The sequence below is a fragment of the Bactrocera neohumeralis genome, chromosome 2 (assembly GCF_024586455.1).
Source record: "Bactrocera neohumeralis isolate Rockhampton chromosome 2, APGP_CSIRO_Bneo_wtdbg2-racon-allhic-juicebox.fasta_v2, whole genome shotgun sequence".
In the NCBI taxonomy this organism is placed as follows: domain Eukaryota; kingdom Metazoa; phylum Arthropoda; class Insecta; order Diptera; family Tephritidae; genus Bactrocera; species Bactrocera neohumeralis.
Window position 1 is genome coordinate 87,870,115 of NC_065919.1, and position 21,214 is coordinate 87,891,328.

The following is a 21,214-nucleotide window of genomic DNA, read 5'->3' on the forward strand; positions in this document are numbered from 1 at the left end:
ACAATTCGAACTGCAACTCATCGAATTATATTTATCTACAGAGGTGTGTGAAGTTCTATTTCGCACGCGATTTAAGGAAACATTTGTTAAGATATTCGCTTTTAAAACACTTATTTGTTAATATAAAACCAAATACAAAATGTCGGCGAGTAGTAGCGATGTAAAAACAGAACAAATTGATTTAGCAAAGTTAAGTTTGGAACAATTAATGCAAATCAGACAGGAAATGGAAAAGGTGCGTCCACGGCAATGGCAATATCTAATATACAATTTTTGAAAAAATAACTTTTTGTAGGAAATCAACAGCATTCAAGCTTCATTACAAACTCTTTACAATTGTAAAGCGAAGTACGCTAGCTCGAAGGAGGCACTGGAATCATTCCAACCTGAGTGGCAAAATCGTCAAGTATTAGTGCCGCTTACAAGTAGCATGTATGTACCTGGACGCATTAAAGATCTCGATAACTTTGTAATTGATGTGGGCACAGGTTATTATGTGGAAAAGGTTTGTGGATTTGTGTCTAAAATATATTGATGGTATAATTCAGAATTTTTAACTTTAAAGAATTTGGAAAGCTCTAAGGACTATTTCATGAGACGTGTTGATTATTTACAAGAGCAAATTGAGAAAATTGAAAAGATCCAAATACAGAAGAGTAGGTTTCTAAATGCTGTTGCCGGTGTAATGGAGATGAAACAACTCGCACTCTCGAAACAGATGCAACAACAGCAAAGTGCATAAGAACAAAACATTTTCCTTGATATTGACAAAAAAATTTACATTTATCATGGAATAATAAAAGTTTATTAACGGAAATTTGCTTGTATTGAACGAATTCGCCTGCAAATAAAGATAAATGAAAAGCTTTTAAACACGACATCTTCATATGCCAATCGATCTATATATTTTTACTATTTTAGGGGGAAGTAAGTTATAAATTAATATTATTATACATTCACATATACTTGGTACATTTTAAATTTTATTTTAAACGAACTATTTCTTTTTAGCTTCCTCAAGTGCAATGCCGAGCATCTTAATTTTCTGTTCATATACTTCCTTTAAATCCTATAAAAAAAGTTTATAATTAGAAGAATTTTCAAAAGTTGTTTAGTGTACCTTAAATATTTTCGACTGTATATCATATTCAGCTCGAAGTTTGTCATAAACTCCTTTAGATATTATTAACTTCTTCTCAGTTATGGCACATTTATCCTTCTCCGCTTTAATCCATTGTTGAGATTTCTCCAAACGCACTTGCATGTGATCGCATTCGGCACTCTTCAAGTTCAACATATCTTTAGTCACCTGTACAACATCCTTCATTGCTTCCACTTGATTCTTGAGCACCTCAACTTGTTGCTCTTGTTGTTTACATACTTTAGTTTTTTCAAAAAGCAAAGTTTTTGCCTTCAGCAATAGCTCATCTTGCTCCTGTCGTGACTTGGGAGCGTCCACACCGCCCAACATAACCGACTGTTTGAGCGATTGCTCCAATTGATTTACCCTGCGCTTAAGTTGTTCATTTTCGGTTTGACTTTGCTTCACAAATCACAAAATAAATGTATTGTGTTATTAAATTCTATTAAAAGAATATATTATTCTAACCTCTAATTCCTTACGAAGTGTAAAAATTCTTTTGCGCGACTCTTCTACCAGCGCCTGTTTTTCACTCTCTAATGTGAAAACTATATCCAAAAGTTCATTACTTTGTGGCTGGGCTTCTTGATCTTGTACTGGTGGTGGAATCACAATTTCACTGGCTAAATTATTGTTAACATCTTCTATGGAATCTGTAGTGTTTTCAGACATATTGCTATTTTATTTAAATTTCTCCAAAAATATTCCTGTGAATATATCCGCTGTTTTCCTACTACTCGGCCAAAATGTGTGTCTTCTTCTTACTTTATTTATAAATACCACACTGCATTGCTATTTTTAGCCAGTACGCAAAGTGCGCGCGCCGCTGAATATACACATGCCACCAAAAATTAAAATTATAAAAATTTTATTAAAAAAATTCACGTCATCAAATGTCTGCACTAATTCGCATGATTGAATTTTTCCGGAAATAATTTTTATTAAAAAAACAAATTGTGTTGTAGTCCAAAATTTATTTAATTAAATTTTAGTAAATAGAACTGAACAGAGTAACTGTTGTTTAATATGTAGTGTGTGGTTGAAAGTGACATTTGTTACCATCGAAACGGGTTCTGACCTTATCATTAATGTTTAAAAGTAAATGTAAATAATAAGTGTGTAGAAGAGGCAATACGAGTGGTCCCAAAACTAATACGAATGGTTCGAATGCCAATTAGCCATCGAGCTCCCCAGCGGCATGGGCGTCAGCATAGTTTTTGCCTCCCTTTTCTTCTGGATTCAGTTTGATCATATCATCGATACGCAAGATGGTAATAGCGGCTTCAGTAGCAAATTTAAGTGATTTTATTTTTGACATCGCTGGTTCTAAAACACCAGCCTTCTTGTTGTCGCGTACAATACCTTCGATCAAATCCAAACCCGTCCACTTAAGTTGAGCATGTTCAGTTTTTGTTTGGCTGGAATTGTGGTAAGCGCGTAGTTTTGCTACCAAGTCTGTAGCGTCCTTAGCAGCATTCACCGCCAATGTTTTTGGAATGACCAATAGAGATTTTGCAAATTCAGCAATAGCCAATTGTTCGCGGGAGCTCTGTAAAATATTTCACATTAATCAGTTTTTCAAGTGCGATGCTAATATTTAATTTACCAAAGAAGTTGCAAAATTTTCCAAATATATTGAAAGTGCAGCTTCGACACAACCGCCACCGGCTACAACTTTTTTACTTTCCAACACACGCTTTACAACGCACAGCGCATCATGAATAGATCGTTCCATCTCATCACAGTAGAAGTCATTAGGTCCACGCAAGATAATAGAAGCAGCAGCTCTATTAGCGAAATGTAATCATTCAATCACTTCGAGCACAAATATTTTTAAACACTTACCTAGCTTTAGTGCCTTTAATCAAAATTAGTTCATCATCACAAATTCGCTCTTGTGCAACTTCGGCAGCTTCTCCCACCATAGATGCTTCAAAGCTCTCTTCCCCTTCCATATTAGTCAACGAAGTGAGGAAGGCGGCTCCTGTGGCTTTAGCAATGATTTTCAAGTCACTCTTCTTAACACGACGCACGGCCATGGCACCAGCCTCAACAAAGTATTTCATGCAGAGATCATCAATACCACCTGAGCATAGCACAACATTTACTCCAGTTGAAAGTATTTTATTGATGCGCTCTTTGGTGATATCCATTTCACGTGCACGAATTCCTTCAAGCTTATCCGGGTCATTAATAAGTACTTGCACTCCCATTTTCATTTTTGTCTTTTGTAAAGAGAAATCTAAGCAAGCTATCTTTGCGTTGACAATTTTTTTCGGCATTTGTTGTGAAGCAATGGTACAGTTCAAAGCATAACCAGGTATCAAAACCGACTCGCGTGCTGATTTACCATGAGCCTTCAAGACATTTATAGCCTTAATTGAATATAAGGGACTTCCTTTCGGATCTATGATCTACACAAAAGCACAACAAATTAAAAATGTTTAATAACCCATTTCTACTAAATGTACCTTCACTGCTTGTGCGGCATCCACAACCATGGTGGCGAACAAATCAGCGTCGGCACCAATGATTTTGGAACTCATCGATGTTTTTGCAATGTTAATTAGGGAATCACGTCCCAGTTCATCAACAGGAGCTGTTAAATGTTCTGAAATGTATTTACAAGCTTCTTTGCATGCCAGACGATATCCAGCAATGATTGAAGTTGGGTGAATTTTTTGCTTTACAAGCTCATCAGCATTCTGAAAAAAGTGAGGTCATATATACATAGTTAAATTTTAATAAATAAAGTCATAAATATTATTATTATGTACCTTTAACAACTCTGCGGCTAATATGACAACTGATGTTGTACCATCGCCAACTTCTTCATCTTGTAGTTGCGCTAGTTCCACAAGAACCCTTTTGAATAAAGAACAGCATTAAAGTTTGAATATGTAATGTATAATTTAAAATACTTACTTGGCAGCTGGGTGCTCCACCTCCAACAATTTGAGAATTGTGGCACCATCATTGGTAACAGTGACATCACCAATGTCGTCTACCAGCATTTTGTCCAAGCCAACAGGGCCCAAAGAACTTTTTACAATATTTGCAATGGAGCTCGCAGCCATAACTGAAAGCATATTAAAAATATTTTAAAACCACACCCTTGTTCCCTTACTTAAGGACCTAAATGGTAATAATTGTAACCTCACTTTTTCATGTAAACTGTATGTATTTTAATTAAGGAATACTAATTTTAGGTCTTGATTTTTCATTTAGAATATCACACATTTGCAACATTATTTTACAAACATTCTCGAAAAGTCACACAATTCAAGGAATATTTCACATGTTGTCTTTTCTCCCGGCAATGCTTGGTCGCAGATGTTTTTATAACTCTGAAATTCTTACCATTTTGTGTACGCACGGAAGCGCCTGACTGTCTTGTGCCCGCAATGGACAGAGGGCTAGCAATAGTGGACATCCTTTTGGTTATTCTTTGAGATTTTTAATTAAAAATCAACAATATTTTAGAATGCTGAAGAAAAACGATGTGCGCCTGACTCACTGTGTCGGTGACAAGAAAAATGTGTGCTTGTTCGAATTCGAAATGTCTTCTTTATTATAACTTTCCTACGAGTGGCAGCTCTAAACAAGTGTTACCGTAGTAAAAATCTTCCGTCAATAAAAAAACTATGTTTTCGAATATATAAAATCGTTAATATTAAAAAACAAAAAACAAATTTAACGTTGCATTTACCTTTATTCAGATTCAGTAATATCCACATATAATAAAAATAGTAAATTGCTTCATCTCAACGTAACGCAACGAAGAAAGTCACCGATTGCCTTTTTCATATATAAAAAATTTAGAAATCGATACCTATTATTTATCGATGTTTTGAAAACACCATTTACATCATTATTACTGCAGTTTATTTAGTTTATACGTTCTCTAACATTCCTGTCGTAGTTAATTACAAGTTTTTAGTTTCAAATAAATATAAACAATATTTTGATTGATTTAAGTATAAATTAGACCATTAATGTAAAGTTAAAAATGATACCATTAAAATGTATTTTACTTCTCAGCGCTGTAAGCATAGGTAAACAATTGTTCATTGGCCACACCCAGCTTCAGTATGGATGCTGACTCAAGCCTCACATTATTAAATTTTATTCATATTTGTTAAAAAGTTTCAGCGCAGCAAAACCAATTGGAGCAAAACAGATGTATTATTCCAAGAATTCTACAAGGAAGTTGGTTCTCATGGGAAACTGGTTTTCCCACACAAACTGTAATAGATGCGACTTCCATGTCACGCCGTGGAGTATGTGTAACCATGTCTGGCCATGGTGATGAGTATTCATTCATATTTAAAGAGCGGTCGGCAAATTGCTATCATTGTGTTCGCACGGTTATAAGAACACTGAATGTGTTTGAAAAAGTTGAAGGTACAAATCAATTTATGTCTAAATAATTTTGTGATAAAACTGTCCCTTTTCTATTTTAGGTCCATGCGTTTCTATACCAACGGGAGTAGAGCCAAGCGTCGAAAATGTTTGCAAAGGAATAAGAGATGACCAACAATTAGTGACATTGTTTAATGAGAATTTTGTTCCCATCAATTGTCGGTCGTCGCTTGAAGGCGTATGGCATTTCACATATCAAGTAATATTAGATATTCTTCTCAAATTTAAAAGAAATTTTTGTAAGAAATAACATGTATTTATTTCTTTAGAATCGTTTCCGGTTTACTGGTGTCTGCAACAAACCCGATGCGCGTATTCAATCTTGTCAAACAGCTGGTACTCAATTCTTGATACAAAATCAGAAATTCAATGTCACGTACCAACAGTGTGAGGGAATGGAAGGCACATTTTCCGGTACTGTGGAGTATAGTTGCTTGGGCGATTGGTTTGTCGGCAAAAATCATTATTTTGCGGTGGCAAATACGAAAGAATCGCGAAAGGATGAAAAATACCGATGTTTTCTGAAAAATCGTGACGATGATTTGTACATTGGTGTCTCTATTACTGCTGAATGTAATACTTTGAAAACGCCAGAGAACTCGCCCGAACGTCTTAAGCTTACACCTGTAAAAGCGGAATATGTTGAACCCGGTTGTACTCTCCCACAAAATTTCTCTGGTGAATGGGTCAATACTGCAAATATCGATGCAGATGTCTCTATTAGTGAAACACATATAAACGAGACATACTACCCCGATCGAGCACGTTACCGTCGTACGATATACGTGTGTCGCGAGCGGCGAGATAATCGAATTATGATGGCTCGTCTAACAGTGGATGGCTGTCAAAAGGATTATGTATGTTTTGATTTTCAACCACGTCATCACAATATTATACGCTACCGCAAAGGTTTGGCTGTTATCAAGGACGATTTCAGCACAGTTTGCTCGTGGGTTCAGTTCAAAAATGCAGAGGCTTGGAAATATGACTTGTTTCTAGCGAAAAATCCGGTACCAGTACGTTGCCCAGTGGCGGGAAAATTCAATTTTACACAACGTGGAGAACATCCCTTCAGAACAAGAATTCTCGGAGGTGTAACCTTAAGTCCTCGACCGAACATACATTGCAAACAAAATATTTCTGATTTATCAGTCTGTGACACAGATCAAAAAGAATTGGCTATTGATGAGAACTACTGTCTATCAGTAGATCATTTGGGAAGGCCTGTGGATATATACAGTTAGTTATGTTTTTAATTTTTATCAAACAATGATTCCAATTTAATTTAAAATTTTAGGTGACCCTGATTATCGCATGAAGTGTATAGGTTTTTGGAAAGAGAATCTCAAATCTTACCTCATCACATATGATGATTTGGATCCACTTTCTAAGTACCGTTGTTGGGTATATCAACGCGCAGATTTAAATCGTGTGCTAATGTCGCAAGGTTTGTATGCTACATTATTAATTAATTTGCATCGAAACTAGATTTTTTACTTTGCAGCTGTTGGAGCCTTTTGCAAACTAAATCAAGATGTCACCTCATGGAATCACACAGAGGGTGCCGCAGTCGCCATTGATGCCATAGAGTACGAACGAGAGCGAGACGACTGCCCTATGTACTTCGATGATGGTGCCTATCCATGGAAAGATTCGGATGCATCCAACATTATATTTGATTGGGATTTTTATAAAGCAGGTGCGAGCCCCATATTGTCATATACAAGTGGTATTTTTTTAAGTGTCGTCACATGGATTTTATTTTAACCAACCGTGTTCATTACCCGCTCTCACAAATAATTTTTTAGAATATGGTGTTAAAAATTTTAAAATGCAACGATATACCTTGATCAGGAATCTCTTAGAACGTATAATTTACGATTTTACGAACTTGAATGTGTCTTATTAGCTCATAAGTAAAAGTATTCGATTATGTTTGTACATTCCGTCCTCATTGGTAACTATAATTCTAAGTCGAAATTTATATATGTATAATTACGTACAACTGTTAAGTGCATTAAACCGTCCATTTTTAAATAAAATAAAAATTAAAAGCAAATGTGAAGTTTAATGTATTAATTTAAAATATATATCGGGTGATTTTTTAAGAGCTTGATAACTTTTTTAAAAAAAAAACGCATAAAATTTGCAAAATCTCATCGGTTCTTTATTTGAAACGTTAGATTGGTTCATGACATTTACTTTTTGAAGATAATTTCATTTAAATGTTGACCGCGGCTGCGTCTTAGGTGGTCCATTCGGAAAGTCCAATTTTGGGCAACTTTTTCGAGCATTTCGGCCGGAATAGCCCGAATTTCTTCGGAAATGTTGTCTTCCAAAGCTGGAATAGTTGCTGGCTTATTTCTGTAGACTTTAGACTTGACGTAGCCCCACAAAAAATAGTCTAAAGGCGTTAAATCGCATGATCTTGGTGGCCAACTTACGGGTCCATTTCTTGAGATGAATTGTTCTCCGAAGTTTTCCCTCAAAATGGCCATAGAATCGCGAGCTGTGTGGCATGTAGCGCCATCTTGTTGAAACCACATGTCAACCAAGTTCAGTTCTTCCATTTTTGGCAACAAAAAGTTTGTTAGCATCGAACGATAGCGATCGCCATTCACCGTAACGTTGCGTCCAACAGCATCTTTGAAAAATACGGTCCAATGATTCCACCAGCGTACAAACCACACCAAACAGTGCATTTTTCGGGATGCATGGGCAGTTCTTGAACGGCTTCTGGTTGCTCTTCACCCCAAATGCGGCAATTTTGCTTATTTACGTAGCCATTCAACCAGAAATGAGCCTCACCGCTGAACAAAATTTGTCGATAAAAAAGCGGATTTTCTGCCAACTTTTCTAGGGCCCATTCACTGAAAATTCGACGTTGTGGCAGATCGTTCGGCTTCAGTTCTTGCACGAGCTGTATTTTATACGGTTTTACACCAAGATCTTTGCGTAAAATCTTCCATGTGGTCGAATAACACAAACCCAATTGCTGCGAACGGCGACGAATCGACATTTCACGGTCTTCAGCCACACTCTCAGAAACAGACGCAATATTCTCTTCTGTACGCATTCGTGTGGTTGGTTTAATGTCCAATAAAGTAAACTGAGTGCGAAACTTGGTCACAATCGCATTAATTGTTTGCTCACTTGGTCGATTATGTAGACCATAAATCGGACGTAAAGCGCGAAACACATTTCGAACCGAACACTGATTTTGGTATAAAATTCAATGATTTGCAAGCGTTGCTCGTTAGTAAGTCTATTCATGATGAAATGTCAAAGCATACTGAGCATCTTTCTCTTTGACACCATGTCTGAAATCCCACGTGATCTGTCAAATACTAATGCATGAAAATCCTAACCTCAAAAAAATCACCCGATATATTTGTGCGAAGACTTAGTTTGTGCAAATTATTTAATGCATATTAAGTTCGGTAAAACAAAAACCAAGTGGCAAGCGACATTTATATCGATAACAATTTTTCATGTCTACTTGGCAACGCGGTATGTATTTGACATTAAGAACTGCTGTTTTTATATCACTCCTCGAAAAAAAACAAGCGGAATTTGATAATCTGCTGGAGCAGTAAAGGAAAATTTGCAAAAACATTGAGCAAGTGCTTCTTAGTCAAGATCATAGTTACTTAATTGTTATAAAAATCTAAGTGATATATCCAAAATGGCTCTTTCAGTAATGCTGCGTAATGCCGGCAAATTGAATGGTAAAGATAAATACGGGAATTGTCTTACATTATATAATCGCGATCTTTTAAGTTGTAGGACTAGGTAAAACGGCCCTATCTTTGCCCATGAAAACTTTGACAACAAAGAGTACTCTTTCTGCAGAAAGTTTGAAAACTTTAGCGAAACTGAATAATGCACAGGCATGTTATGTAAATAATATAATAATTTCAAAGCTTATAATGAATATTTCTGTTTAGTGCTTATCAAGAACCTTCTCATTAAGCTCTCCTAAGATGTCTGCAGCTAAAGGCAATCACGTACCTTTATGGACCGCTGAACGCCTGATATCTCTTTCCCTGCTGGGTGTTGTTCCTGCCGCTTTTATCTACCCTTCGCAAACGCTCGATGCTCTACTTGCAGTTTCTGTAGTCCTTCACTCGCATTGGTAAAAAAAAATATATATTTTTCATTGTTTCAGCGAATAATCTATATTATATCTTCGTTTATACTGTATCGAAAAAGGGGTGTGGAGGCCATAATTACAGATTATGCTCGTCCGCAAGTGGTTGGACCACTCTTACCAAAAGTCGCCCATGGTGCCTTGATATTACTGTCTATTGCAACCCTTGGTGGACTTTTCTATATCATACAAAATGACGTCGGAATTGCCAACTCCGTTAAACAGATTTGGAAGATCAAGGCTGCTGGATCTGGTTCAACTGTTGAGGAAACCACTTCTAAATAATTGCTGTATCTTTTCTATTCATTACATAGTAACGTATTAAAACAGTTTAAAAATTTTAATAAATTAATTAAATTATGTCAAACGGGTCTGCAACAGCTAAAATCGTAAAATTTTGATTTTTGTATTCGATTTAATCGTACCTACATGAAATGTAACTAATGAAAAAAAGCTGTATTACGAAATTAGAGTGTATTAAAAACAGTTACCTTAATACAACTGTAAACCAATGAACCATGAAATAAAATTAAACATCAAACATCTAAATTTGTTACACTTATGTTTGCCGTAAAATGAAGAAAACATTTGACAAGCAATAAGTAATGACGATATGTTTAAACATAGGTTGTATAAATTAGCATAAATATAATTGGCGTTCTTTATTACGTAAAGTTAAAACATTTGAATAACAATGTATAATACATAATATAAAAATCTTTTGTGCTTTCCGATAGATGCTTGAGAGGTCACGTACTCTCGACATTTTTCTTGTGGAATAACTTGAGAGCTTCCCATTGCTTAGAATGCAATAAAATATGAGGTCGGCGTGCACGCATGAAGTCCACTGCTTCTTCCGGTGACCAGCCGTTTTTCTAGTTCAATACAAAAATAATATTTTAATAAAAGGCTGTGATAAAAATATTAAGAAAACTACATGTAATATAATCGCGATATGATGGTATCGAGAAATAGAGAATGTTCTCCGCCTAAGTTAGTAGTTTCGAGATACATATTTGTAAATACAGTCTGAAATTATAAAACTCATTTATGATTTCTCCTATGTTTTACATACTTTGTGCACATTTTGCACTTAATATATCTGCAGTTAGACTATTCGTTTTGAAATGCTTCCAGAATATGGATTTACTATGCTCTTTTTGAAGAAAAAGTATTTATTAAAAATTACTTCGCACTTCTAGAACCTACTCTATCTGTCCATACCATTAAATCAGCGCGCCAATTCGTAGTTTTGCCGTTTTTTTAATAGTCTCACCATCATTAGGTAACATCCAACAAGGGTAGCGCTACGCGTGCGCCCAGCCTTACAATGAACATATACAGTCCCATTATTCTCAGGCTCAGAAACCCCATTCAAACTTTTTATACGTTTCTCTTGAGGTAGAAATTGGTTTATAAATTTTACTCCATCATAAAGTTTATCTTGATCTGGTGCTTCAAAAATATCTGTTGTAGGTAATTGTAGAAAACTAATCCCATGCGATTTCCATTTCTCTGAGTCATTGGAAAACATAGATAGCTCGTAGTCTTCATTCATGGAAACAACTGCTTTCACGTTTTCTTTTGCGATCAACTACGGGATAACAATTCAACACAAATTTAGCACAGCACAAGAACAGATAATTTTAGATACTTTCTTACTTCTTTCGCCTCCGAACGGAAGGGTAAGGCACCCAAAATTACATTCTCATCAATGCGATCGTACCAATTCCTCAAGGATGCTTTTTCCATCAATACATTATAAAACAATGTTGGATAAAATGTTACGCGAGCAAACATAGCAGACTGTTCGAAAAAAGAAGTTATTGAGTAATTTTCATTGAAGCGAAAGTTTTACGACTAAAGGCGTTAAGCTCAGCTCAGCGCGTATAAAGCAACTAGTGAATATATCTTAGGCACTACCTAAACAAACAACTCTTCACAAACTCTCTCTGCTTACACCTTAGCGCACGTGCGCTCCACAACCAGTTTTTGGATGAGTTATTATGTGTTTAAATAGCGACGATACAACGATATACGTCCAAAATAGTTTACTTACAATCATGTTGATACGTATTTTAATGAATCACTACTCTCAGAAGAAACCAACCCAACAAAAGCTTCCAAACAAAGCTTGAGATTTTTTATCGCCGAATCATAAATAATTCAAGTCTAAACTGTTCACTGACGCTGAAATTTAATTTTTAATCCCATTCACATACAATTCTTGCTACGTTATCTCCTCTATTGCTTCCACAGATGACTATTAATAAATTCATACATATTTATATTATTTTGAAAGGGTCAAAGTTGACATAACCTGAACCGCGGTATATTTTAAGCTGTCACGATCAGCTGTTGAAAGCACTTGGAAAGTTAAGTATGGCACACATTGATGGCGACAAATGAGGAACAGCATCTGTAAAATATTAAACACACGTTCTTAAGGGAATAATTATTTAGACGACAGCACTACTTCACGGCAGCAGGCTGTAGCTGTCGCTGAATTAAAACCATTTCTAATTTTCCGACGACAATGGGCAACTGTGGTGTTGGCAGTAATATGTGAAATGTAAAATTATTAAAATCTCTAACCTATTAACAAATTTTTTTGCACAAACAATTTTACTTTGAACAAAACATTTAAATTTCATTGAAGCTAAAAGTTTTAGTAACGGCAACAAGGAAATTGTGTAAGAGTAGTAGTAAGAGCCTCTATCACTTATCTTGAAGAATCGTCGTTGCGCAAATAATTTATCTGGATTCTTAAAGCCAATGCTTTCATAAATAGTATTTTTCGTCGGAAATGTAAACAAACAAACTAATTTATGAATTGTCAGTGAAACCGCGTCGAAAACAAGCATGGTCGACTTAGATTCTACAATCCACAATTGTGTTTCCAAGACTGTTTTCAATATCAGTGCGAACATAATATTATGCATTTTGTTTTTTATTGAAGAAATTGTTGAGTGGAATGCTACAACAATAACAACATAGATTGTATATCTAAATATTACAAAACATCATTAAATTCATTCTCCTTCCCTAATTAAAATAATTATTATTTGCAATTTTTCTTTTGATGCAATTTACCCAAACATAAAATATTTTACAAGTATTTCCATGAAGCAATTAAATAATTTAAAGAACGGAGACAAAACGTCTAGTAAGTTGTTTTTAAGTAATAAACGTGAGAATGTTTGTTTTACAGTTATTCAGTGGGTAATAACTTTTTAATTTATCTTTAACAGAGAGGTCAATACTGGCTCCTCCGACCAAAATTTATATATATATGATGTAGGCTATTCATAATATCGCTTGAATTCGACAATATATACTTTTTTGTTACTTACTTTGTTTGTGAATCATGTTTAACTACTTTTTGATAAATAGTTGAAATTAAATTTTTTTTGTGTGTCAAAATATTACTGATTGTCAAAGAAATCGATACAGAATCTGTCATGTCGACTAATTCGTTTGTTATCGATTTCAAGAAATATGACCATTAAAGCAAGACGAGCGTAGAGAAATGTCACAATAAGCACAAAACAAAAATTTACAAGTCATTGAAAGTCCGGAACCAAAGCGAAATATTAACCAATATTTTTCAACGTAATAAGTAAATAAATATATATTTTTTGTCAAATGGCGACTACTCTTGAAGATAAATCCATTTGGGATGATGGCGAGGAAACTTTGGGTGAAGAGGTACTACGTATGTCCACCGACGAAATAGTCAGCAGGACGCGTCTAATGGATAATGAAATCAAGATCATGAAGAGTGAGGTTATGCGTATAACTCACGAAATTCAAGCCCAAAACGAAAAAATCAAAGATAATACGGAAAAGATTAAGGTAATTTAATAGTTATACTAACAAAACATGTTGATCACAATTTATATACTTAATAGGTTAACAAAACTTTGCCGTACTTGGTATCAAACGTCATTGAACTGCTGGACGTGGATCCTCAAGAAGAAGAGGATGATGGCGCTGTTTTGGTATTGGACAATCAAAGGAAGGGCAAATGTGCCGTTATCAAAACTTCCACCCGTCAGGCTTACTTTTTGCCTGTCATCGGTTTGGTGGACGCAGAAAAATTGAAACCCGGTGATTTGGTAGGAGTCAACAAAGATTCATATCTAATCTTAGAAACATTGCCTGCGGAATATGATGCACGAGTAAAGGCTATGGAAGTCGATGAGAGACCAACTGAACAATATTCAGATATTGGTGGTTTGGACAAACAAATACAAGAACTGATTGAAGCTGTAGTATTACCAATGACTCACAAAGATAAATTCAAGACTCTTGGTATTCATCCACCCAAAGGAGTACTACTATACGGCCCTCCCGGCACCGGCAAAACACTATTAGCGCGTGCCTGTGCTGCACAAACAAAATCTACATTTTTGAAGTTGGCGGGTCCGCAGTTGGTGCAAATGTTTATCGGTGACGGCGCTAAATTAGTGCGCGATGCTTTTGCTTTAGCCAAAGAGAAAGCACCAGCAATTATTTTCATCGATGAATTAGATGCCATTGGTACAAAACGTTTTGATTCCGAGAAGGCTGGTGACCGTGAAGTACAGCGTACCATGTTAGAATTGTTGAACCAGCTAGATGGTTTTAGCTCAACTGCCGATATAAAAGTTATTGCAGCTACAAATCGTGTTGATATTCTGGATCCAGCTCTATTACGTTCAGGACGTTTGGATCGCAAAATTGAATTTCCACATCCCAACGAGGAGGCGCGTGCCAGAATTATGCAAATACACTCACGTAAAATGAATGTTAGCAATGATGTTAACTTTGAGGAATTGTCACGTTCCACCGACGACTTCAACGGTGCGCAATGTAAAGCCGTATGTGTAGAAGCTGGTATGATAGCGTTACGCCGTAATGCCACTTGCGTCACACATGAAGATTTCATGGACGCTATTATGGAAGTGCAAGCAAAGAAGAAAGCCAACTTGAATTATTATGCTTGAGCGCTAATCATATTTGTTTTGCTCATTTCCACTATGCAGTTTTTAGTTATTTTGCTAATATTATTTTTAATTAAATGAAAACGACACATTGAAAATAAAAAACACTAAATCGAATTTGCTTTCGATCATTGGAAGAATATATGTATGTATAACTCACATAAATAAAATTAATATATGTATATCGTAAATAGAAGTTTTGTGTAAAAAACGTTAAGTTACTACGTTGCCTCTATAAAAAGTAAAATGACAGTAAATATTCAATTAACTCCAGTACACCTGATCCTAGATTATCCAGCAAGAAGTAGGCTCAAGGCCCTTGCATCAATCTATGTGGACAGGAATTACATCACCTCCATCGCGCCCATCAAGCTCCTAGAGTTGTTCAGAGTGCTGGATCTCAGTGACCATATGTGGTATAGAAGAGGGTACAATAGATCATAAGCCGCAGTGGAAAACATAAATTAATTTCTCTCTATCTAAACATTAAATTTCTAAACTAATTTCAATTAAGACCTCACAAATTATTGAGTCTTTTCAGGTTCATAACTTGAATGAGAGTCCAATAAGAATTTATTTCACTATAATATTATCAGTATTAAAAGTAAATATTAAACTTGTGGTATAAAATAATTTATTTAGACAACTTTTAATGGTGTGAAGGATTCATTGGTTTTCTCAAAAAAAAATCTCAATATCGATTTCAAAATTGGCTTATTAAGATGGTTTAATATTTATGTGCTACTTTAAAAAGAAAATAATAAAATACTTGTTAACACAAGCTTCATGTCGCCGAGACGGTCTTGGTAATGGCGATGTTAACGGTAATGCAACAAATAACATTAAATTATTGACTGTTATGTACACATATCAACTAATTACACCTAAAAAGTATTACTATTTAGTATGTTTTATGCTAATTCACTCCGGCTGCTGTGGCTGTTGCTGTTCCGCTTCAGGATTTACTTGCTCTTGCTGCTGCTGATCTGCTGGTTGTTGATCCTGATACGGACGTCTAGTATACATAATAAATCCTAACAACAGTGTCAATATCGTGATCATGTACAAGTCCCAGTTAGCGGCAATATTTTCGTCCATGTAGAAGATGAATTTGTAAGGCGACTGAAAATAATGATATTGCTTATTAGTTTCACCACTTTCCATATATTAAGAATCATACCTGTTTAATGGCTTCAACTTTTGCAAGCATTTGCAGTTTAAGAAGTGCTATGGCTACCGGTACTTTTGCATCTGCATTCGTTTCAGCAGCGAGGTCGTAGAGGCGCTTCGCCAGATGCCAGTCTTTTTTCATACCCAGCCCTTGTTCGTGCATATAGCCAAGATTGAACATTGCCTGTGCATTATACTGCTGTTCAGACGCTTTTCTAAAAAGATAAAATGCAATACAAATAAATTTACTTTTTACACAGTTTGCAGCAAATACAATTGTGGAAAAGCTACAAATTTATGTTTATAAAAAATTTACTACTAAAAATATTCAGTTGTAGCAGAAGACGTAATTTGGAGGAATGCTGACGAGTTGACAGTACCAAGCTGTATAAGAAACAGGGTTTGTTCAAGTTGCGTAAACCCGACGGTCGTGATAATGAAAATATTCAGTCTTATAACGCACCGCATGTTGATTGCGAATAGAACATGGTGACCGCAAATTTACAGAAACTCACCTGTACAGAGCAGCTGCCGTTTCAAAGTCTATATTCGTTCCCCAGCCATAATAGTAATAATCGCCCAGTTTCACTTGTGCAGCTGAGTATCCTTGACCTGCCGCTCTTTTCCAATAGTAAAACGCACGTATAAGCTCCTCATGTCGATCATGGAAAATGCTGACGTCGCCGCGATCCAAAAGGAATGCCGCATTGCTTTGGGCAACCTCGTAGCCCAGCTCTGCTAGCAATGCATATTGCATATAGGCTTTGTCAGTGAAATAACTTTTGTAATCGTTATAAGCGAGCATCATGTTCGTACTCCATCTACCACGTTCGGCAACATTTTTGAAAAATTCTACAGCCGCTGGACATGATCTCAACATTCCAATGCCGTAGGTGTGCATTATACCCAAATTGTAGTAAGCCAATACGTGGCCAGATTGTGAAGCCAAGTTGAAGTATTTCAACGCTAATTTGTAGTCAGTTTTCACACCATTGCCAGCTAAATTGAAATTTTTAGTTTACTTTGTAATTTGATTCAATGTATTATAAGCTTACTGAAGTACATGTTGCCCAATTGAAGTTGACCATCAACCCAGCCTTGATCCGCGGCTTGCGTGAAATAGTTTAGAGCCTTGAGTGGATCTTTTGGAACACCAAGTCCTTTCAGATACATTAGTCCCAATCCGCTTTGTCCAACTGGATCGCCCAGTTCGGCTGCTTTCTTGAAATACTGTAATAACATTCGTTTAACATTTATATACGAATATTAAATGCTTTTGTTTTACTTACCTTGAATGCGGTTTCGTTATCAGCCTTGATGAATTCACTACCCTCTAAATAAAGCTTGCCTAAGAAGGCATAGCCTATTGCATTGCCTGTATTTGCAGCTTTAGTAAAGTATTCCAATGCTTTTTGGTGATCTTGTTGTATTGCTTTTCCTCCTTGGTAGTAGAGCTGTCCAAGGCCCACTTGAGACTGAACATCACCCTTGTCTGCTAACAACTGATAGTAGTCAACAATTTCAGTTTCTTGACTGCCAGGATTTTCGGACTCATCTAGTAAGCGTACACGATGGACAACTGGTCCGTTCGAGAATGTAATCTTGGAGGCAACTTTTTTGGCTACTTTCTTGTAATACATTAGCGCCCTCTCGCAATTAGTTGGCACATTTATTCCGTACAAATATCGATATCCAAGGGCCATCTGTGCAAATGTATGTTCGCCTAGAGCTGCTAATGTCAAATGAATCAAAGTCAGTGGTTGACTGACGTTTTTGCCACCAACACCAACAGAGTAGAGGAATGCAAGACCCTGATTAAATGAAAAAATATTAAAGATAAAAGATATATTCAATTTGATTTTTTTTACCATATTCGCTTCCGGCAATCCCTCTTTTGCTAATTCATCAAACTCTGTTGCCGCCAATTCAAAATTCAGCTTGCCATTACGTCCTAGTAGATGTGACCAAGCCATCTCTGCGCGAGCTTTTAGATGGTTCATTTCAGCAGCACGCATTATAAATATGTGTCCTAAGTCTTTATCGCTACGTTGTTTCGCGATTATATCCATACCTTTTTCGTAGAGGGTTTGAGCTGAAAAACAACAGTTATTCAATCATATACATGCAATTACAGTTATTTGGTTTAGGTACCTTCGATCTCTCGAGGGGTAGGTTCAGCAACTGGTTTTTTACGAATTTCTTCAATAGCCGCTATTTGATCTTCCAACTTCTGCCGAACGAGTTTTTCGTTCAGCTGCTGTTCGAGTAAGGCTTGTTGCCAAATTTTGAAGCGAGGTCCGATTTCAGTATCGAAGGCTGACAATGAAACAACTGTATTGCCTGGTGTCTGGGTAACTGGAGCATCTGTGGGTGACTCATTTTCTGTTACGTATTTGGCTGATTTCCGCTCATTGCTAACAGTGGTGGTATCTGTAGATTCTGCTGAATTCGCAGCTTTTCCAGCTGCATTTTCCGGTTGTGAAGTTGTTGTTTCTGGTTGAAGTGCATCCTGCGTATTTGCATTGTGTGTTGAAAGGGGTCCCTGCAACTCAGCTGTTACTATACTGAGAATAAGTAGTGGCAGTAAAAGCAACGCAATAAATGACTTGAATCGAACTTTCATAATTTCCTGAATATATTCTGATAACGTTATATGTAGAGTGGTTGTAAATTATTTTTTATGTTTGCTTTAAATACTCCTTTTGAAGTAGTTCTTCTAGATTTTGCACAAAAGAAAAAAAGGAAAAACGAAGACACATTACGAACGAGATATACGCAAAACTAATGGTATATCTTTAGTAAGTTCTGCATTACTTTTGTTTAAATATTATTGTCGTGATAAAATAAAAATGTTTCCAATTCACACGTAAGAAAATATAATTTTTTTTATTTCTACGCAAATGTCAAAATAAATGATGATAGCGTTACCAGACATTATTTTCTAAACCTTATGTTTTGGTGGATTCGCTATGAACTATATACGAGGAAAAGATTTTGTACTGCACCTGCACAATATTAATAGTAAAAAATTTTATTATTATAACTTTTTTTATATTATATATATATATAGTTATAGTACTTACACTGAATTATTGATAAAATAAATGTATTGTTAATATATTTATTCACTACATATCTTTTAAAACGGGTCATAGTAAGACCCGCGTGCCGGTTATTTGGCCAAAAGTGTCGTTAGTGTCTTTAAAATGTTCAAGTACTTAATAAAATGGTTCCTAATATTGTAAGAATAAAAATTAAACATCATGATATATCTGTCTTATGTAATGATTTGTAAATTAACTAAAAACAAAAAAAAAAAAAAACAATTGTGTAGTAATAAAGAGAAATATATTTCATTCTACGAGTCGCTTAAAAAGAGCGCACACTTTTGTTAACTAACTGTTTTGTTAAAGAGAGCCTTTTCTTTTTGACATCCTTCAGTGAGAATAACTGTTTTGTTACACACAAACACTTCCTGCAATGCAAATGTTTTTATTCATCGACAGTAAGAGCAATGTAGCAAAATTAACTCAATGTTGAACAGCAGAGAGCATATGTATAGTATATCCATGGATCAATCCCGTACGCAACTCAAAGTGATACGGAATACCAATAGCAGCTTCCACCAACATCCTTCTTCCATCTGCTGGCTACCAACTTCCATCTGTTCGTGCAACTCTTTGCGCCGTTCTTGGTTAAGGCGATGTCTCGGACGACATCAGCTATTTAGTGTGGCGCTCGAGAGCAACGGTGCAGGTTAGTTTTCGCATTCGAATTGGATTTTTATGCGGATTATGTGGTCCCAATACTATGCTTGTGGCATTGTGTATTGGGTGTGAAGTGTATTTATAAGTAAAAAATGGGAAATAATATTTCGCAAAAATATCTAGTGGAAGTTTGAAATAATGTGAAGGTTTATTAAGGGCAGCGAATATAAGAGTGCACGATACTAATCTTAATTATCTATGTATTGTTTAAAGTAATAAGTAAAGCCGAGCAAAGTGAAAATTTTAAATTTCGACCAAAAAATTGTACGGTTATCCCGAACAAAGGTCATTAAACAGAAGGTGCAAAGAGTCTTCTGATGGGCCAAGAAAAATCACATACAATTTCTGGACTAAAATAATGTGATTTACAAAGGCGAGACTTGAAATGAAATAAAAGCCTAAATATAAGAAACACACCCACTATCACGCTTACACACGCATATGCATACATACATACATATGTACTATATACAAAATGTAGGCTTCTATTCATACCGTTCGTTTCCCGTTCCTTTTTTAATTTCAATTTTTTTTTCAAAATTTAACAAAAATAATCCATCGAAAATTGCAAATTGCATGAAACTGAGTGATGTGGGTAGAGTGGGTAGAGACGAGCGATTCTGCCCACCGAATATTTTCCTTTCGCATTTAGAGCCGCTCCCAAATTGCGAAAATAAGAACAACAACAAAAGCGAATGGTAGCAAACGAATGGTAACGACAGCGAAAAGCGGATGCTGGGCCGAGAATGCTTTACATCAACAACAACAACAACAATAAACAGCGACAGGATACGGGTGTAAAGATAAACCGATGAAATTTAGAAAACAAAGACAGAAAATATGGAAACGAAGAAGTAATTTCTTACATGTATATACATATATACATACATATGTATGTATATGTATGTGTGAAGCCTAATTTTTAATGAACCAATCGAAGTGAATTTAGTATGTTGGAAGAGTTCATAACTAATTCCGAAAATTAAATTTCGGTTACATTATCGTGGCGAACATATTCTTGAGTGCGCTTTTCGTATAATCCGTTATTAGGCTTCTGTAATTGGTTTTACAGTGATTAACTGCCCATTGTGTTTGTTGTTTTCATGGCCAAACTGTCCATATCCGTTTTGCAGTAGTAGCTCAGAATCAGTTGGTGTGCGGAATAGTTGAATATGATGTCAAGGCCTTTGCTGCATCATCACCAACGTTGTGCGGCACTTTACACGCACACGTGTTTCAGGTATGCCCTCATAAGTAGGTACACAGAAGACCTATGTACATACATACGTCGACATTACATATCTCTTGTATACCCAAGCACAAAGTTTGCTTAACTACATATGCATGTGTAAACGCTGGTCATTGTGTGATAGTTAAAAGCAGTTTCCACTTACAAGTGAGAAAAGAGCTTTTTTTGTGATTTTTTTTAAAGCAAATTTATTAAAAAAAAAAAATGTACATTTACAGAATTTTGTGTACTTTAAAAATTCCGAAATCATTTGGAAAAATTTTGAATTCTCTTGATACCGTAACCGATCTTCGTTGGGAAAAGTGCTTTGGCGCCGAAGAAAACTTTTCT

The 21,214-nt window shown here is 35.8% G+C and overlaps 8 protein-coding genes across 11 annotated transcripts; 4 read left to right on the top strand and 4 right to left on the bottom strand.

Moving 5' to 3' along the window:
• Positions 1-24: 24 nt before the first annotated feature.
• Positions 25-878, top strand: LOC126751413 (probable prefoldin subunit 5). The gene is made up of 3 exons (XM_050461660.1): positions 25-235; positions 296-505; positions 566-878. Exons 1-3 carry the CDS (start codon positions 140-142, stop codon positions 740-742), a joined length of 483 nt encoding a protein of 160 aa, XP_050317617.1. The 5' UTR covers positions 25-139; the 3' UTR covers positions 743-878.
• Positions 879-882: 4 nt separating this feature from the next.
• LOC126751410 (ELKS/Rab6-interacting/CAST family member 1) lies at positions 883-1,926 on the bottom strand. The gene is made up of 3 exons (XM_050461655.1): positions 1,610-1,926; positions 1,121-1,543; positions 883-1,069 (listed from the first exon to the last, which is right to left on the bottom strand). Exons 1-3 carry the CDS (start codon positions 1,811-1,813, stop codon positions 998-1,000), a joined length of 699 nt encoding a protein of 232 aa, XP_050317612.1. The 5' UTR covers positions 1,814-1,926; the 3' UTR covers positions 883-997.
• Positions 1,927-2,095: 169 nt separating this feature from the next.
• On the bottom strand, positions 2,096-4,679 carry LOC126751408 (T-complex protein 1 subunit alpha). Its single transcript, XM_050461653.1, has 7 exons — positions 4,502-4,679; positions 4,067-4,220; positions 3,919-4,006; positions 3,613-3,846; positions 2,987-3,555; positions 2,748-2,928; positions 2,096-2,690 (listed from the first exon to the last, which is right to left on the bottom strand). Exons 1-7 carry the CDS (start codon positions 4,572-4,574, stop codon positions 2,316-2,318), a joined length of 1,674 nt encoding a protein of 557 aa, XP_050317610.1. The 5' UTR covers positions 4,575-4,679; the 3' UTR covers positions 2,096-2,315.
• A 346-nt stretch (positions 4,680-5,025) lies between these two features.
• Positions 5,026-7,628, top strand: LOC126751407 (uncharacterized). The gene is made up of 6 exons (XM_050461651.1): positions 5,026-5,196; positions 5,288-5,545; positions 5,605-5,762; positions 5,833-6,802; positions 6,861-7,010; positions 7,068-7,628. The coding sequence occupies exons 1-6, from the start codon at positions 5,151-5,153 to the stop codon at positions 7,328-7,330; spliced, it is 1,845 nt and encodes a 614-aa protein (XP_050317608.1). The 5' UTR covers positions 5,026-5,150; the 3' UTR covers positions 7,331-7,628.
• Positions 7,629-9,087: 1,459 nt separating this feature from the next.
• Positions 9,088-10,262, top strand: LOC126751412 (succinate dehydrogenase [ubiquinone] cytochrome b small subunit, mitochondrial). 2 transcript variants are annotated; one of them, XM_050461658.1, is made up of 4 exons: positions 9,088-9,291; positions 9,344-9,453; positions 9,511-9,698; positions 9,776-10,262. In XM_050461658.1, exons 1-4 carry the CDS (start codon positions 9,249-9,251, stop codon positions 9,996-9,998), a joined length of 564 nt encoding a protein of 187 aa, XP_050317615.1. In that variant the 5' UTR covers positions 9,088-9,248; the 3' UTR covers positions 9,999-10,262. The 2 variants fall into 2 exon arrangements, with proteins under 2 accessions (XP_050317615.1, XP_050317616.1); XM_050461659.1 differs by having other exon boundaries at positions 9,350-9,453.
• Positions 10,263-10,337: 75 nt separating this feature from the next.
• Positions 10,338-12,024, bottom strand: LOC126751411 (phosphatidylglycerophosphatase and protein-tyrosine phosphatase 1). Of its 2 annotated transcripts, none has more exons than XM_050461656.1 (4): positions 11,773-12,024; positions 11,376-11,519; positions 10,990-11,307; positions 10,338-10,588 (listed from the first exon to the last, which is right to left on the bottom strand). In XM_050461656.1, exons 1-4 carry the CDS (start codon positions 11,776-11,778, stop codon positions 10,463-10,465), a joined length of 594 nt encoding a protein of 197 aa, XP_050317613.1. In that variant the 5' UTR covers positions 11,779-12,024; the 3' UTR covers positions 10,338-10,462. The 2 variants fall into 2 exon arrangements, with proteins under 2 accessions (XP_050317613.1, XP_050317614.1); XM_050461657.1 differs by lacking the exon at positions 11,773-12,024 and adding an exon at positions 11,637-11,749.
• A 1,209-nt stretch (positions 12,025-13,233) lies between these two features.
• Positions 13,234-14,815, top strand: LOC126753048 (26S proteasome regulatory subunit 6A-B). The gene is made up of 2 exons (XM_050464168.1): positions 13,234-13,568; positions 13,625-14,815. Exons 1-2 carry the CDS (start codon positions 13,359-13,361, stop codon positions 14,699-14,701), a joined length of 1,287 nt encoding a protein of 428 aa, XP_050320125.1. The 5' UTR covers positions 13,234-13,358; the 3' UTR covers positions 14,702-14,815.
• A 494-nt stretch (positions 14,816-15,309) lies between these two features.
• LOC126753040 (protein sel-1 homolog 1) lies at positions 15,310-18,755 on the bottom strand. Of its 2 annotated transcripts, XM_050464154.1 has the most exons (8): positions 18,683-18,755; positions 18,020-18,584; positions 17,737-17,960; positions 17,158-17,679; positions 16,924-17,098; positions 16,384-16,867; positions 15,879-16,083; positions 15,310-15,820 (listed from the first exon to the last, which is right to left on the bottom strand). In XM_050464154.1, exons 2-8 carry the CDS (start codon positions 18,489-18,491, stop codon positions 15,620-15,622), a joined length of 2,283 nt encoding a protein of 760 aa, XP_050320111.1. In that variant the 5' UTR covers positions 18,492-18,584; positions 18,683-18,755; the 3' UTR covers positions 15,310-15,619. The 2 variants fall into 2 exon arrangements, with proteins under 2 accessions (XP_050320111.1, XP_050320102.1); XM_050464145.1 differs by having other exon boundaries at positions 18,020-18,747.
• Between the last annotated feature and the right edge of the window lie 2,459 nt (positions 18,756-21,214).